This window comes from Brassica oleracea, chromosome C3 (genome assembly GCF_000695525.1).
Source record: "Brassica oleracea var. oleracea cultivar TO1000 chromosome C3, BOL, whole genome shotgun sequence".
NCBI lineage: Eukaryota > Viridiplantae > Streptophyta > Magnoliopsida > Brassicales > Brassicaceae > Brassica > Brassica oleracea.
Genome location: NC_027750.1, coordinates 9,199,477 through 9,216,466, shown reverse-complemented (window position 1 = coordinate 9,216,466; position 16,990 = coordinate 9,199,477). Strand labels below are relative to the sequence as shown.

The following is a 16,990-nucleotide window of genomic DNA, read 5'->3' as shown; positions in this document are numbered from 1 at the left end:
ATCGAGGAAAAGAACCGTGATTCCCACAAACTCCCTGTCTTTCTTGAAATTTAGGGAATCCCAGAAGCGGAGGAAGCCAGAGGCTATGCTCTGACTACTAAGACCAAGACGGAGAGACTCGAAGGTTGAGTGACGGACGCCGGGACGCCGGTTTGACGAACTGGAGAGACAAAGAGAAACATTTTCTAGAAGATGGTTAAAGCTAAGAGGAATCGATGAGTTTTGTAGAGATGCAGATTGAATTCATCAAAGATGAGAATCATATATATATGGTTTACAGAGGGGCTACAAATCAGGAACATTTATGATCAAGCGATTTAAGATGGGGACATGAAGAGTTCACCGGTGAAAAAATAGATGACAAACATACACACGGCGCAACTCTGTAACTCAGACTTGTTTGAGACAATGATGAAAATAACTCATTAAACTACAACAGTTTACAATATCGAAAAACTATAATTGTTGCAAACTTAAGTTTTTTTTCATGTAACGTGATGAATCCCATTTAAAAATGAAATCCATAACACACTTGTAGGCCCGCCCCTTAGAGGAAGCCGAAGAAGCAAGGGCTTCCGACCTTCATAAATATATATTAGGTTCGGCCATCAATGTACAAAGGTATCAGTTAGCTTAGTGGTATAAATGTTGGTGTTTATATCTCAATAACTCAGGTTCGAACCATAGGCTTGACACTTTTTTACACTTTTTAAAAATGGGGCCCACAAAACAACGACGTGGCGCGCTGAAGAGTGAGCAAAAACTGATCTATTATAATATAGATTTTTTTCATGTTGAGTTTTTTCTTTTGTGTAGGTGAGCCTAGCTAAGACGAACGAACCCATTATTTTCACTCATACATCGTTTTAATGGGTTTGGTACGTGAATTTATTTGTTTTTTTTTCTTTTGTTAACCGCGGGGATCCCAGGCGGTAAGTTCAGACTAATTCCCACGAGGCCTTCTATCCGGATACGCACGGTTATAGGTGAAAAGGTGTCCAAGGCGATTCGAACCCAGAACGGACACTCCAGCTGGAGTTCCATTACCACTAGATGAAGAGCTCTTGGTTATTTATTTGTTATTACATCATTTATAATCGTTGGACCACTTAAGATATACATTGTGGACCAAGTTAATCAATCAAACATCTACCATTCAGCAAAATTTGCATTTTTTGTCCAGTTCATATTTATTGATCTGGTTTTAAAATTTGTCATGACTCGTATAGAAAGCATACGTTAGAAATAAGATGTCCTTTTGTCACATAAAAAAAAGATGTCATTTTGTCTCGTCAAACTCTAAGAATTAATGTTTGTAAAAGTGACCTATGCTTGATGTTTTTAAAAAAAAAAAAATTCCAAGCTTTAAATTCTTCTGTATTTTTTATCAATTTAATTTTATTTTTAAAAATATATCTATATTATTATTCGAGAAGTCGGTTTTTTACACATTGCGCTCACGGTAATTTCAAAAAGTCAATTACTTTGATATCTTTAATGAATTAATACTATAATGTTATTGTCATTATCACTTTCTGTTTCCATTTTTATTAATAAAGTTTATTATCTTTCTATAAAACAAAAGGTAAACTATTTATTAGTATTTGTAACAAAATTGGTGTCGTGTTCACATTTACCCTCATGAATGGTCAAATACGTTGATATTATTAATAAATTAAAGTATTATGTAATTGTCACTATCAAAAATTTTATTTTATTTTTTATTTTTCTAAAACTAGCAAAAATAAAATATCTATAAATATTTCTAAAGATATTTGGGATTTTTTAATGAACCCTTCTTACTTTATGTTTTTCAAAAGCGTGTAATATACATATACTTGATTGATAAAATTAGTTTGAAAAATAATTAACTTTGAGGTTTTTTTAAATAATTATGGGTTTTTATTTTCAAAAAACTTTTGAATTAAAAATCTTTACTATTTTCTTTTCAAAATAAATTTACTAACTATTTAATTTTAGCATGGAAAATCAATATTTTCAACATCTTTATATTTTTCTTCTTCCAATGTTAGTCTAACAAAATACCAAATTATTTAGAAATTTTTGAAGTATAAACTTCTTTTAAAAAAAAGAGCCATAGTAAATGTAAAGAAGAAAATTATTCACAATTTAGCCTAACCAGAACTAAGAAAAACAGTTAGTTCAGTTTAGTGAAATTGATGAAAATTTAATATGTTTAATATATATTTTAACGATTAAATAATAAAAAGCCAGTGATGCAATTTAAAAACCATTGATGCAATTTAAAAACCATCATATTAAAAAAAACATTAAAATGGCTTCAAACTACAAAAACCTTAAAATAGATATTTTAATGCTTGAATAATAAAACAATCACTTTAGGTTGAATATATAATTTTATTCAAATCTAACACAAAAATACTTTTATAGTGGAAGATTAAAACCATGGAATAAAAAATCTATAAAACAGAGCTTGGAGATAAAAAAATAATATAAATTTTGGTGTCTTCAGATTTGATATAAAGTTTGGTGTTCTTACATTTGTTGCAGCCATTTGAAATTAAAAAAAAATATGTAGATTTTCTTTATATACGAGAAAATTTTCAATTAAGTTAAAAAATTGGATGTAAAAGTCTTCTTGAGAAACTTGCTAGTGCTTTACAATTTAGCAGATTTATGTTAGTACATTACAGTTTAATAAACTTCTGAAAAAGTCTGCTAATGCATAACTTCTCAGAAGACTTCTTAAAATATCGTATACCCATAAACCCAAAAGTAAAATAGTTTAACTAGATAATAATAAACACTTCATGAAACATAAAATGAACTTATAAAATGTTTAATATATACATAACTGAACACTTATATGTCATAATATAATATTAAAATAATAATTTTAAATTCTAAAATCTAACTCTAAAATACTACATTACTGAACATATGTTACAAGACCCTAACCAATGGACAATCATAACTTACTATCTATATTCACTTTTCTATAAGAAAAATAATTCAATTTATCAAATTTAAATTTACATGATTTAGAATTGTTTATATTTACATGATTTCAATTTATTTTTCATCAAAATATATTTTCCAAAATTTTAATATAAAATGCATGAGTAATTTTTGAGAAGTCTTTTCGAGATGAATAATATTCTCCATAAGTCTTCTCGTAAATGTCTTCTTTGTCTCAAGAAGACTTCATATGGTTATAACCATAAATACATGTTTTTTTGTTTGGTCATAAGAGAATAACAGTAATTTTATTACTATTTTAAGTTATTTTGCATATAATTGAATTTCAGTATATATTTGTATTCAAATTCAAATTTGTGGTTATTGGTAAATTGCCCTTTTGTTTTCATTTTTTAGTTTTTGTTTTAAAATTTTGTTTTTTAATTTTTGTTTTTTAATTTAGTACTAGATTTTAGTTTTAGGTTTTTTAATTTTAATTTTTCGTATTTTTAATTATTTTGATTTTTTCTAAAATTATTTAGTAATTTATTTATTTATTATCTGTCTACTATTTTAAAAAACTTTACTTATAAGTCATTTTTAAAAAAATTTAAATTACTAAACAATGTACTACAAATTGAATAAATAATAAAAAATATAAGATCAACATAATATGTAATTACATAATATAGTTATTTTTTAACAATTAATTTCATTTATTGATAATTATTTTAAGAAAATAATATAAATTATTTATAAGTCTAGTTATATATAAACCAATTGTAGATGTTCTTCTTTCTCACTGAACAACAATAATTGGTAAATTATATGTAAATTAATTTTATTATATTTTTAATAAGTATAATATTTTTAATGTACAAGTTTGGGAGAGTGAGCATGGATAAATATGAGAGAAATTGTTATTTAATATAAAAATTTGTAAAACAAAAAAACGAAAAAACAAACATTTTGGTTTTTGATTAGAATTAGGTAGTTACTACAAAAACAAAATTTTCTAAATTTTAGAAAATTTATTTCTCCAAAATCTTGATTGGATGAAAAAAATGATTTCTGAAAATAAAAACCGAAAATTATTCTAAAAACTAGAAACAATTAACACATAAATATGAGATATTACCACAAATACTACATTCATAGTACTACCTTTCATGTTTATACTAACCACTTTTACTTTCACTTTTAATGAAGAGTAAAAGATATTTGTATCCCTAGGTTTAACTAATCTAGACTTAGGGTTTAGAGTTGAGTGGTGGAGTATGGTTTTTAGAATGTGAAATTTAAGATTCTAATAAATTTATAAATAAATACTTAAAATTTTTAAAAAATAGTTTCAAACATAATTTTCGATTTTCAAAAAGAAATTTTGAAAAAAATAATTCGAAAAATATATTTAAAAAACAATTTATAAAAAATTTTAAATTTGAAAAAAAATATTTAAATTTTTTTAAAAATTATTTTATATATTTAAATAATTATTTATTATATATATAGAGAACAAGAGTATAAAAATCTTTTGTCGAAAAATGTATTTTTAAAAATATTATTTTAGTAGTGATAAAAATGAATAATGGTAACGGTATCAAAGAACTGTACACTGGGGAGGGGTGGGGTCTGTCTCTTTCCTCTTCTTACTTTTCTAAATACTTCCATCTACCTCTCTGTTTTCCCCTTCAGGGCTTGTCTCTATAACTATTGTCTACCTCTCCAAATTCCATATTTTAGTGTTCTAAATAATCTTTGTCTTCTTCGAGTTTTCAATACTTATGGATGATACCAACCGTCTTCGCCGCCTTCGAAGTCACAAGCATACCAAGTTCATTCGACATAACTCCGAAGGTCTCACTTTGATTTAGTTAATATTTAATGGTTCTTCCTTTGGGTCTTACTCATACACTCCCTTAAATTATTTTATATATTTGATTATTGGTTGAATATAACTAACTAAAATGCAGAAGTGACTAGTATCAAATGGGAGTTTATCAATATGACCGAACAAGAAGAAGATCTCATCTCTCGAATGTACAGACTTGTCGGTAATAGGTAACATTCTCTTCTTCTGTTTACATATTTATCTCGTTCCAGATAAATTCCTAAATTTGACCTAATTATCTATCTATATATATATATATATGTAATATGTAATATGTAATATTTAATATGTGTGTGTATGAATATGTGTGTGTATGAATATGTGTAACGTGAAAGCAATGGCGTCCACCAAATTATTTTTAAAGATACATATAATGTGCCGAGTTAATATTTATACAAACTTATATTAAATTTTAAACCTAGTTTGTCAAATGATTTTTTTTTTTTTAATTTTGGGAGTATCTCAGATCCATAGAACCATAGAGACTCAGACTAATATCCAAAAGAGTGGTGCGGTCTACCGATAGATTTTTAACCGTGTAGCCATACATATTTGGTGTCTTGGGGTTGCTTCGAATCTGGTCTCTCTGTAATCCGCTTAACCACCCCTATGCGGTTAGCTTGTCAAATGATTTGTCGTAATTAAAGGATAAGTAATCCTTTCTTAGTTTTTTGTTGTTAATTGAGTGTGTTTTTTTCTAGTTCTTTGAAATGGCCGCTCTCTGGTCTCTATAATTTTATCTCAGTAAAATACTATGTTGAACCATTTATTAATAACAAAACACATTTATGATTTTCTATATTTCATCTTTTTCTTTGTATTCTATCATGTACGTTTTTCAAACCAATTATTTTGTTTAAATAGTTGATATATTGACAATATATACAAAATTTTACCGGTTTAATGACATTACACTATATGTAGCAATTTTTATCAAAAAAATCTGATAAGAGTTTCCTTGTTCATTAAAACAGAGAAAAGTTTTACCACATTATTAGTAGCTTACATCTTTCTGTTTATTCTGGAGGAAAGTCTAGCTAGGATACCTCTAGCTAGTACATTACTACTATTTATCACTTCCAAAGATGTTTGGTTAGCTCATAAATGTTAATATTAATTATAAATAAACTGAGCATGTTCCCATTTTATAATAGTGCTGATTTGAAAACTTTAAACGGAACTTCAGGTATAACACTAGCTATTAGTCCAAATTTTAATAATGAAATAGAACTGATAATATATTTGACCTAAACTGAATAAAACCAGGTGGGATCTAATAGCAGGAAGAGTGGCAGGACGAAGAGCAAGTGAGATAGAAAGATATTGGATAATGAAAAATAATGACTATTTCTCAAAACAATAAAATCAACTCCATTCTCTAAAAATCTCCATGTTTTGTTTTCTTCTGTTTCTCCTCCTTTATTTCTGTTATTATGGGAAAATAAAAACTTATAGACAATAATTTATGTTATTGTGGACAGTAAAAGCTTCAATGTGTTTATCTTATCATCATATATTTACAAATCTTCAGCGACGGTCCTGGGAACCGCAAGAACGATCAAGTGTAAACATGAATTTTGAATATTACATCGGAATAAATTATACGCTGGAGTAAAATATACCTTGAATATTGAATAGTACAGAACTGAATGGAATAATATTTTAGCCATAAAAGTGGTCAGATGAGAGGAAAATATTATTTTCTGATGAATACAAATCTGTAATAAGATCTCTGCTGAAGTTCAAGGTTCAAGAATTAATGATTTCGATTTTTCGTTTCCATAATAATAATAAAAAAATTAGCGCAGAGATTAGTATTCGATCAACCAAAAAAAACAATTCGATCAACCACACTAGAAATTCTGAATAACCTTGCTCTTACAAATGTCTAATGAGAAAAAATTCAATGTAACTTTAGAGAACACAGTACAAGTAAATTCTATCTTCCCAAAAGTGAGCACTTCTAGATTAAATATTTATCAATTACGAAAGACGGCTTTGAATATTTGAATATACTGACACTCAGAAGATCATCGTAAAAACAGTAAATAGTCAAGGTTAAAAAAGTAGTAAAGAGTGAACAGTTTACGTGCTGTTTCAGGTCGTACGTAGGGGTCAGTTCCTCTGTTCTTCATACAGCTACAAAATTTAGCAGCTACCATAACGTATCTTTTTTTTGGAATGAAATATATATGATTCTTTATGGTTTCTCCACATGCAACTTTAGCCTTGAGCCCTTCACTAGGCATGATTAATACAGATCTTTCACGGAGAGTCTCTTACCTCTTACCGAATATAAGAAACTTCTCTTATATCTCTTATATTTAAGAGATATCTTTTAGCTTTTTTTAGTTAAAAACTAAGAAACGTTTCTTGTATTCGTTAAGAAACTCTCCACAAGAGACATGCATTAATCATGGTCTTACAATGAAGCAAAGTTTCTAGACAACGATCTTTTCTTCAAGAAATTGATGCGTCAGTTTCCTACAGTAACTTAATACATCATCACTGAGACAATTAATTGACCTGAAACATAGTCAGGTACAGTTTTCTTGTAAAAGAAATAGGAAAACTTAGCTTAAGAAAATAGAAGTTTTCTGTACTTCTCACGCATATATATGTACTGTAGAATGCCAACACTGATTTTTGTTTTAAAGGGTACAAGAAAACAAAAGCTTAGTTGGTGCCTTGGTGGATCACTGCATGTGGCCACTGGCTAGGCGCTACAACTTTGATTACGACCCAACATAACTCTATGACAGCGCAAAACTATAAGGACTTTATTCAATTCACACGAAGTAGAAAATAGGGGAAAACACGGAATGATATTGGAATAGTGAATCACCATAGTAGATACTAACTGGTTTTTTATGCATGTCTTTAACCTCAAAAAATGTGTGATAAGTATTCAAAGTAACTTATTATGTAATTTTTTTTTGACTGAACTTATTTGTAATTGCTATTCGAAAAACGTGTGTACACATTTTATGAGGTTAGAGCATGCGCATCAGGAGTTCAAAGGGAGGAGGTCGCACGTTTTACGAAAAAAATATATTAAAATAAATATAAATGAAGACTTTGGCTCGTCCCGCCTCTCCTGAGTGAACCCGGGTCGTGACTGTTCAGCGGGCCCCACGCCACGTGACGGTCCGCTATTGGTCACTTTATTTAATTTTTTTTTGTTTTTTAAATCAAACGAAAAAAAAATAATAATAAAAAATTAGTTTCTTGAACTCCGATGAACCGCTGTGCTCTTAAAGACATGCATATCACTTTATTTATCAAAAACTATCTCCTCACCCCCATTTTTTATCATATCTTTATTTGTTTATTAATTTATCAAACCACTTTCGCATCTTCGATCTTCTCTCATATTTACCTCTTATATCTCAATGTTACACTTCATAACATACCTTCCATCATAGAATAAAACTCGCATCTTTGTTCTTTTCTTTAAACTAAAACCCAAAAAATCAAATCAAAGAAGAAGTCAACAAACAACAAATCATGAAGGGAGAGATTAATATTGTTCTCACAAACAAGAGTGAAAGATTTGATGGTGCGGCCGGTCTAGTGTTATCAATGATTAAAATTGGTAACTTCTTTGGATTTTTTGAAAAGAGCTCATAACTGTAAAAAACGAAAAAAAAAAGCATTTATGATGTTCAATGAAATATATGAGAAAATTTTGGTCATCCATTATGTATTATTCATCGAAATATGTCCAAAATAACTTATTCATTATAAACGTATCTACCAATACTTGTACACTGATAGCTTCTCCATCAAGATCATGTCCACCAAAAATGCATCCACATAACACATTCACCAAACACCTTTCCATCTAGACCATATCAACACAAGAACGCTTCACATCAATCCTCCTAAATTTTCAAATCCCACCTACACTACATCGGTGTGAAATGAGATGGTTTATCTATGAAGTCGTGTTTATAAAGTTCGCTAAGATACATGATTGTCTGATATTCAATGCTTGTTTGTCGATGTTCAAGTCCTTACACTAAAAGTGTTGTAGATAATTGTCAAGGGTAGTTAGAGGGTTGAAATGTTTTTGACTTCATAGAAAGTGTGTCAAAAGCACGTGTGTGTTCTGCAGGTGTAATTTTCTGTGATGAAATTGAATTTCGAGTAAAGAAAGAAAAGTCACCAAAATGTATTAAGAGCAGTAGATAGCAACGAAAGAAAAGAAGATTCTTACAATCGTCAGAATCTGCATATTACCATTCTAAGAACACACACCAAACACTCACTCACTGATGGCTGGATCAGGCATCTTCAGTGGGAAACTGCTTCTCCACTTCTGCGACAGTCTTCTTTGCATCTTCAACTTCTGGACCTTCCTTCTCTTCCAATTTCGCCTGCAAAACTCAGTTTCTGTAAGAGACAACACAGAACATGAACTCCACGGTTCCTCTTATGTGTGTATTATTCATTGTTTGTCTTCAACAAGGGGACTTTCTCATGCGTGTGATTAATGGGATCACCACAGGACAAAAGACTAGTTCTGAATCATCAGTATTATTGCACCTGCTGTTTAAGATCGTAAGGGTCATGAGCTCCCTTGTCCTTCATGGCAGCAGTCTTAGCAGTTTCTCTCTCAACCTCTTTCTCATAGGAGTGAAGCTCTTTCACAACCTTTTTACAAGTTTTTTAGCAAAAAAAAAAAAAAAACCCTTTTTACAAGTTGATGTTTCTATCTTCAAACTCCTAATCGTTTCCGTTATCAGCTTCCTGCCCAGACAAGAGTAATTAGGGTTTATAACATCAGCAGCCAACGACGATTCCTATTACAGTTCCTTTAAACTCAATCTCGATATATGAGCCGTGCGTTACAAGTTGATTCAGTCGATCTCTTTACGTGGTTCCGTTCAATCATTTGAGATGAAGAAAACCATTTATAATGTACAAAAAAGAGGAAGAAGCATTTCGAAACGAACCAGACGACCTTCGCAGACGGAGCACGCGGCGGCGATGAACGAGGAATCGAAGAACAAACAAACAGCCACTACCTCTTTCCCTTTCCCCCTTTTTTCATTTAAACAATTTTGTTCATGTATTTTTCTTTCTATGCAAATACGATAGAAGTTTTTTTTAAACATAATATATGTTGCACAGTAAAAAATATTTATAAATTAATAATTTTAAAATTATATTATTTGTTATTTTATAAATTTATTAAGTTACTAATATGCATCTTTTGTACAACCTCTATGTAATTCCATTAAAATTTTACAAAAATACCTATAACATGCATCTTAATATATTTATTTCATCATAGTTGTTTGTCATGCTTCTTTTCTCCGGTGTGAAGAATAACCATTAACGAATATATTTTTTTCTTGACAACCGTTAACGAAAATGCTAGAGCATCATTTTATTGTTGAGACACTCAAACAAGTTTCTCATTATTTATCTAACTAATAAACATAAACTAAACCAATAAAAATTGACAACAATTAAACTAATGAGTTTTAAAATTGAGAGTCTCAACCAAAAACCGATTTTCACGCTCTTTTTCATTTATTTTATTTTTATAATAGTTGGGATACCTTAAGAAACTACTAAAGCATTTTACCAAAATAAAATAAAAAATACTAAGGGGGTCTTATTGAACTGAGGGTTTGAGAAAATTTTGGGATTCAACATTTAATGGAGTTTATATGGAATTTGGAGATTTTGAGAAGGATTTGGAAGTTTTTGGTAGGAATTTGAATGGGTGATTTTGGCAGAATTTTTTCTAAAAATTGGGGATTTGTAAGTTTTTAATAATTGAAGACAACATAAAACAAACAACTACCATAATCACGGAAGATCATTTCATCAGCTTCATCTCTGTTTGCAAAATTTCTATTTTTCTCCAAACCTAAATTTATCTCGTCTCCTCTCTTTTGACCATGCCACATGACATAAAAAACAAATCATACACCTTTTCCAGTCCCCATAAAAAGACTTTGCATGTCTGGAGGTTAGATATATTATTAATACTATTAATTATAGCATCGGGCAGTTTTGTTGGTGTAACTGTTGAAATATCGTAGAAGAAATTTTCTCTTCTCATCATAAATGATTTCGAAATTGTACTTCTCTAATTCATCACTCTCTATATCTCTTTCCTCTTACGAAACAAATCTCTAAGAATTAAAAACAGAGCATAACCCATGAATTTTTTTGGGGAAAATACGAATTGGGTTTTCTCAGAAATCAACCTAAACGGCAAAATCAGTCCAAGCATTCCCATGATAATCATAAGCCTATCGATGATATTTGTTATTCTCCATAGGCAGATCAAAAATGGTTTTTGCTATTCTCCAGAAACCAAAAAAAATTGGCCGAAAGTTAAATAAAGAAAAAGAAAAACCGGTCAATTGTTTTTCAAATACCATCTCACATGATAGAATTTGTGTTCACTAAATTTTAACTATAAACTATTTTCAAATAATTCCAAATATATTTTATTAGATGAAATCCTAATTTTCCAATAAGGGAGGATTTGATGGAATTTGTGTAAATGATAAGTCCAATAAGAAAATATTTTAGGTAACTTGTATAAACAACACTAGATCCAATAAGGTGAGATTTGGGCAAAAAACAAATCCGACCAAATCATCAATTTAATAGGCCTTTCTAATTCAGTTGTCCTAAGGGCAAATCCGATATTGGATATCTAAAGTTTTTTTAAGTTAAAAAAGTAATAAAAGGAAAAAAAGTGGAAAGAGGTAAAGAAAAAATTTACCTGGAGAGAGAAACTGAGAGATTTCCAGTCGACGGCGAGGCTCTCTGAGCCACCGTCAGTCCGGTTGTGGAGTTTTTTTTTTCGTTTTTAGCATATGGTTTTTGTTCGGGGTCTCTTGATCTACCTAGGTTTCGGCGTCGCACCTCTCTATGGTGGTCGTCCGACTTGTTTCTGGGAAGGGGTGGCTTTTTCAGCACCTTTTTCGCCGGCTTTGGGTACCGGGAGGCGGTGGCTCCTTCAGCATCGCCATCGTCGGCTTCTGCTTCCGGGAGGCGGTGGCTTCCGCAGCATCGTTGGCACCGGCGTTCGTTTTAGGGTTTTTTATTTCTCCTCATTTAGATCTACGAGTTTGAGCTTATTTGGTTTTCGCTTCTCGATCTGAATCTGTTGCCGCTTATATGTCGGAGATGATGAATCGATTGTAGGCTTTAATATCTGTTGGTAATTCGTAGATCCGTCTGTTTGGTTTGAAGTTTATGTGTTTGTTGGATTCGAGTATCTCGCAGGTCTGGTTGAATGGTTGAGTTCCGGTTTCGACCTTGCTGTCGACGGTGGCCGTTGAGTCGTCGTGACGCGGTCGCTGGTACCGGATGAAGAAAGGAGGCGTGCGGCTTCGTGTGAAGAGCGACGCATAGCCTACTAGGGTTTCGGTTGGTTGTGTGGGCCTCGGGCCCAGTTTGTTTTACTTGGTTGTATGCCTCTGTTTTTGGGCTTCGGATTTTTGTAAGGTTTGGGCTTTGCCCATTTTGGATTTAATCCTATTAATAAACTTCAGTTGGAAAAAAAAAAAATTACCTAACCTAAACAATTTTTTTAAAAAAATATTCGTTACTTAGATGTTGTTTTATGAGTTGCTTAACCTTTTTGTGGTTTAAATTTTATTTGTTAATTAAGTTATATTAAAATTAATAATTTTATGTTTTTTAGAGTAGGCACGTCGGTTTAATTCTATCAAAATTTCTCAAAATAAATACTAATATAAAAATCAAAAGTAAAAAAGAGACAATAAAAAAATAGAAAATCGATTGTGTGGGAAAAAAACTATTTTTCCTTGCTTTTTTGTCAATTCTACACGTGTCTTCGTAAGATCTTCATGACAAGGTTTAATAGATTTAATTTTAATTACAAAACTGTTATGTATAAAAGTATTAATAAATTAATGCTTAGAGATTCAATTTAAAGAACCTATCACTAATGATACTCTTAAGGGCAACCTCAACGGTTGAAACCCATTTTGAAGTTAAATTAAATAATAAAACTTTAATAAATCTAACCAATAATTAAAACACAAGTGGTTCTACAGTGTTCGTACCGGTCCTTAAATCACGTATCTTCAGAAACTATCTCTTCACTCTCACTTTTTTTTTTCAATTTTTTCAATATTTTAATGAGCAAAATGCTTGTGATAAGATATTTACCGTAAAAAATGCTTCAGCATTGCAGCGCCTCCGTCAGTGGACTTCTACATCTACTCACTCAATTTGTGGGTTCCACCATCCACATGATAGTCAGAGCATCTCCAACGGTGATTCTACCCATTAGAGTTCTTAAAATGCATATGTGTGTATATATATATTATATGTATATATGTAGCTATTGAGTCCACTACTTTTGTGAAGAACTCCCTCTAAAGGTTCTAAAAACATTATATGTATATATGTAGCTATGAAGTCCACTACTTCTGTGAAGAACCCCCTAAAAAAAGAACCTTTGGAGGGGGTTCTTCACAAAAGTAGTGGACTTCATAGCTACATATATACACATAATATATACATACACACATATGCATTTTAAGAACTCCAATGAGTAGAACCCCCGTTGGAGATGCTTTTAGTGTGTTAACTTTTGAAAACTTAAAAGATTTGTTTTTTTTTTAAGGATCCATCGACCGAGGTCAACCGACTAGTCCCACGAGGCCCACGGCACTCCACGTATTCTTGTGATTTAACGCTAGCTCAAATGGCCACACGGGGTTTCGAAGTCGGATCCGTATTGGGGCTGTTGCTCTCTCAAGACCACAAATCCACCACTTAAAAGATTTGTTTTCTAGTCTTGTAATTATTACATAATTTTTTTATTTTGTTTTGGCGGAACTCACATTTGTAAATTATATTCCGTTTATTTATAAAAAACGTGTTATTTATAGTTTATAAAAAGTAGAATCCGAAATTGTCAAAGTTGATATATAGACAAAAATAGTTTTTATGATACACATTAAGGAAGAGAAGAGAATCCCATTCTTACGACCAGTCTCGTGGGTGAAGTGAAATGAGCAACAAACATGGTTGCAATTCCACGTCTAGTACCCTATGTTATATTTGTTTTTCTAAAACACGTTTTGAGGAATGCTATGTGTCTTTCAGAATTTTAGCGTATATATTTTTATCAAATCTTATATGTTATCTTACTTATCTTATTTCATATTTAATTTTTGTTTCTGTAAAACATATAATATTTATTTGCCTGCATAAAATAAAAACATAGATAAAAGAAAAATATAAAATATAAGCTAGAGCGAAATATAAATAAGAGAAAATATAATATGTATAAAATTCTATAAAACACATTACATCCGGTCACAACTTGTTTTTAACAGAATCTTAAAATATTATATAAGACATAATATCTTATTTCACTTTCACAAGATTATTACAAGTTTACAACAACATTTGCTTGTGAAGCAGAGAACATTAAAACCCAAAGCAAAGTACATACGTGAGATTTAACTTTATCATCTCACTTAGACACTTATTATTTGACATTAACACCAACGTTGCCACGTTACATGAGTGTGCAAAGAGTTTTTTAGCAGCCAAGGTTAGGACCAGGGTCGACACCAAGCTGTCGACAGTAGTTTCTATAGTACCTAATCCTTGCATTGACGGCATCCGGATTCCCACGGTTACACTCCATTCCGTTGATGGCTCTAATGGTCGCTCCAAACCCTTGGTTCAGTACCGGTCTTACACTATTCATCCAAAACCAGAGACCTGTCCTGAAAGCCACAGTTGGGTTGCTACCCACTAGTTCTGGCTGGCCTAGGAGATTAAGGCCGAGACTCCTGCCGCATGGTCCGTAATTGTAGTTCCATGATAGTTGGATTGGTCCACGACCGTAGTAGCCTTTACCCGGTGAACATGGGTACTGCCTGTTGTTCTCGTCGCAGTAGTCTCGTGACGCTCCGTTTATTTCTTCTATATAGCAGAAGTCTACACGATATAGAGATGCAAATGAAACAAAGTGATTTATAACAATAATTTCAATCCACGATTGAGATAAAGTCAACCCTTCATTTTGAATATGAACGTTTAAATATATTATGTCTTAGTCCATTATTGTTTTTAACACTTAACGTGCTACTTGCTAGTATCATTTTATAATCATCATATGCAATGCAAACATTAAAAAAATATCGATCCGATCCTTAGGTTTTGAGAATGACTCACTCATTTTTAAGCTATAGTTTACTAAAAGTCAACATCAGTAATCATAACTAGAGTTGATGTAGAGACAAAAACAATTATTAAGAACATAGAAAAAAAGAAAGGAATCTTACGTCCGGTCTCGTGAGTGAAATGAGCAAACATGGTTGCAATTTCACGCCTAGTTACGGAATTAGCAAAGTTTGGGAATGTATTAGCAGCGTTGATGAAAGAGTTGCGGGTGTAGAATCTTTTCCCGGCACAGCCATTACCGGCCCGGTTGATAATGTTGTTGAAGAAACCTTGTGTCACAATGCTACCGACCGATCCACCACCAGAAGGGGTTCCACTGCCTCTACAAGGACCTGATCGGCACCCGGCACCGCAGTAAGCATCAGTGGTACCGCAATAACCGAACTGGCTGCAACAAAAGTTTGGGGCGCAACCGCAGTTCTGAGACTTGACGGTTTTGGAGTAGAAACCTAAGAGGCAGAGGAGAAAGACTAAAGAGATTTTTGTGAGAGCCATATTTTGTAATTGTGGATGGGAAGGAAGAGACTGAGATGTATACTATATATAGGGGAAAATGTTGGATAGTTTGGTCATTTGCTCTGGTATGCGCAAAAACAATTGATTCTCTCTCTAATAATACATATTTACGCAGTGTTCTAAAAAGTTGGTATAGCCGGTGCCTAGCTTAGTCGGCAAATCGGGTATGAGCAAAATGAATTTTTCAAATCTATTTTTAAAGTGTTCGAAAAATTGGCTTTGGTGTCCGTCTAAACAATAATCCTCTATAAAACGATTAATCACTGCCTAGCGATTTTTAGTACATTGGATTTAGGTATTCTAAAACGGGTTTGACTTTTAGTCTTGGTCTTTCCTAAAATTAATATTGTGGACTCCGTCCAACAATTCGATGAGAATTTACTCTTTCAAGCAACATAAATATGTTACAATAGTAATATTGTAGTATTATGCTCGTTGCTATGCGTAACGGGAGTATTTGACACAAATGCATTCTCAAACTTTACGCTGAGTCAAATATTGGCATACAAACTTCTTATTAGACTTGTTAATATTCATTTTTTTGGTTTTGCAATACTAGTTTGTTAGTTTGTTATTGTTGTTTGTTATTTTATTATAATATTACAAAGACTGCTTTATTTAATTTTAGTGTTATATAATTTTTATTTATTTTACTATAACTAACAGATTAAATAATGTATGAATGCTTAAAAATTCTGGATTTTCTTATGTTTGAAATTTTGTGAATTTTAACTTATTGCAAATATAAATATTCGTTTAGGATGAAGCGACTCATGAATATTGAAATTTTAGAGTATTTGTTCCATGTCCAGACCTATCTTAGCTAAAACTAAATAATACTCATTTTGTTTCATAAAAAAAAGTCATTTATACACCATTTCGTATTTCAAAACCCTATTTTTTTGAAAAACGAAATCTAAACCCTAAACCATCAATCCTAAACCCTATTTTTTTTTAAATATGAACCCTAAACCCTGAAACATCAACTCTAAACCCTAAACCCCGAAACATAACCTCTAAACCTTAAACCTTAAACCATAAACTCTAAACCCTAAAACATCAACCCTAAACCCTAAACCCTGAACTTCAACTTTAAACCCCTAAACCATCAACACTAAACCCTAAACCCTAAACCCTAAAAAGTAAACTCAAAACCCTAAACCCCAAAAAATTAACCCTAAACCCTAAAACATCAACTCTAAACCCTAAACCTTCAACTCTAAACCCTAAACTCTAAACCCTAAATCCTAAATCCTAAACCCAAAAACCGTAGAGTTGATGCTTTACGGTTTAGATTTGAATGTTTAGGGTTTTATTGTTTAGGGTTTACGTTTAGGGTGTATAGTTGATGTTTTAGGGTTTAGATTTGAAGGTTTAGGGTTTTAGTTTTAGAAAAATATAGGGTTTAGGGTTTACGTTTAGGGTTTAGAGTTG

At 31.5% G+C, this 16,990-nt stretch overlaps 2 protein-coding genes across 2 annotated transcripts; one reads left to right on the top strand and one right to left on the bottom strand.

The window, feature by feature from the left end:
* Nucleotides 1-4,588: 4,588 nt before the first annotated feature.
* On the top strand, nucleotides 4,589-6,361 carry LOC106332373 (MYB-like transcription factor TCL1). Its single transcript, XM_013770841.1, has 3 exons — nucleotides 4,589-4,797; nucleotides 4,914-5,001; nucleotides 6,098-6,361. The coding sequence occupies exons 1-3, from the start codon at nucleotides 4,725-4,727 to the stop codon at nucleotides 6,192-6,194; spliced, it is 258 nt and encodes an 85-aa protein (XP_013626295.1). The 5' UTR covers nucleotides 4,589-4,724; the 3' UTR covers nucleotides 6,195-6,361.
* Nucleotides 6,362-14,161: 7,800 nt separating this feature from the next.
* LOC106332378 (basic endochitinase CHB4-like) lies at nucleotides 14,162-15,535 on the bottom strand. The gene is made up of 2 exons (XM_013770846.1): nucleotides 15,142-15,535; nucleotides 14,162-14,794 (listed from the first exon to the last, which is right to left on the bottom strand). Exons 1-2 carry the CDS (start codon nucleotides 15,533-15,535, stop codon nucleotides 14,391-14,393), a joined length of 798 nt encoding a protein of 265 aa, XP_013626300.1. The 3' UTR covers nucleotides 14,162-14,390.
* Between the last annotated feature and the right edge of the window lie 1,455 nt (nucleotides 15,536-16,990).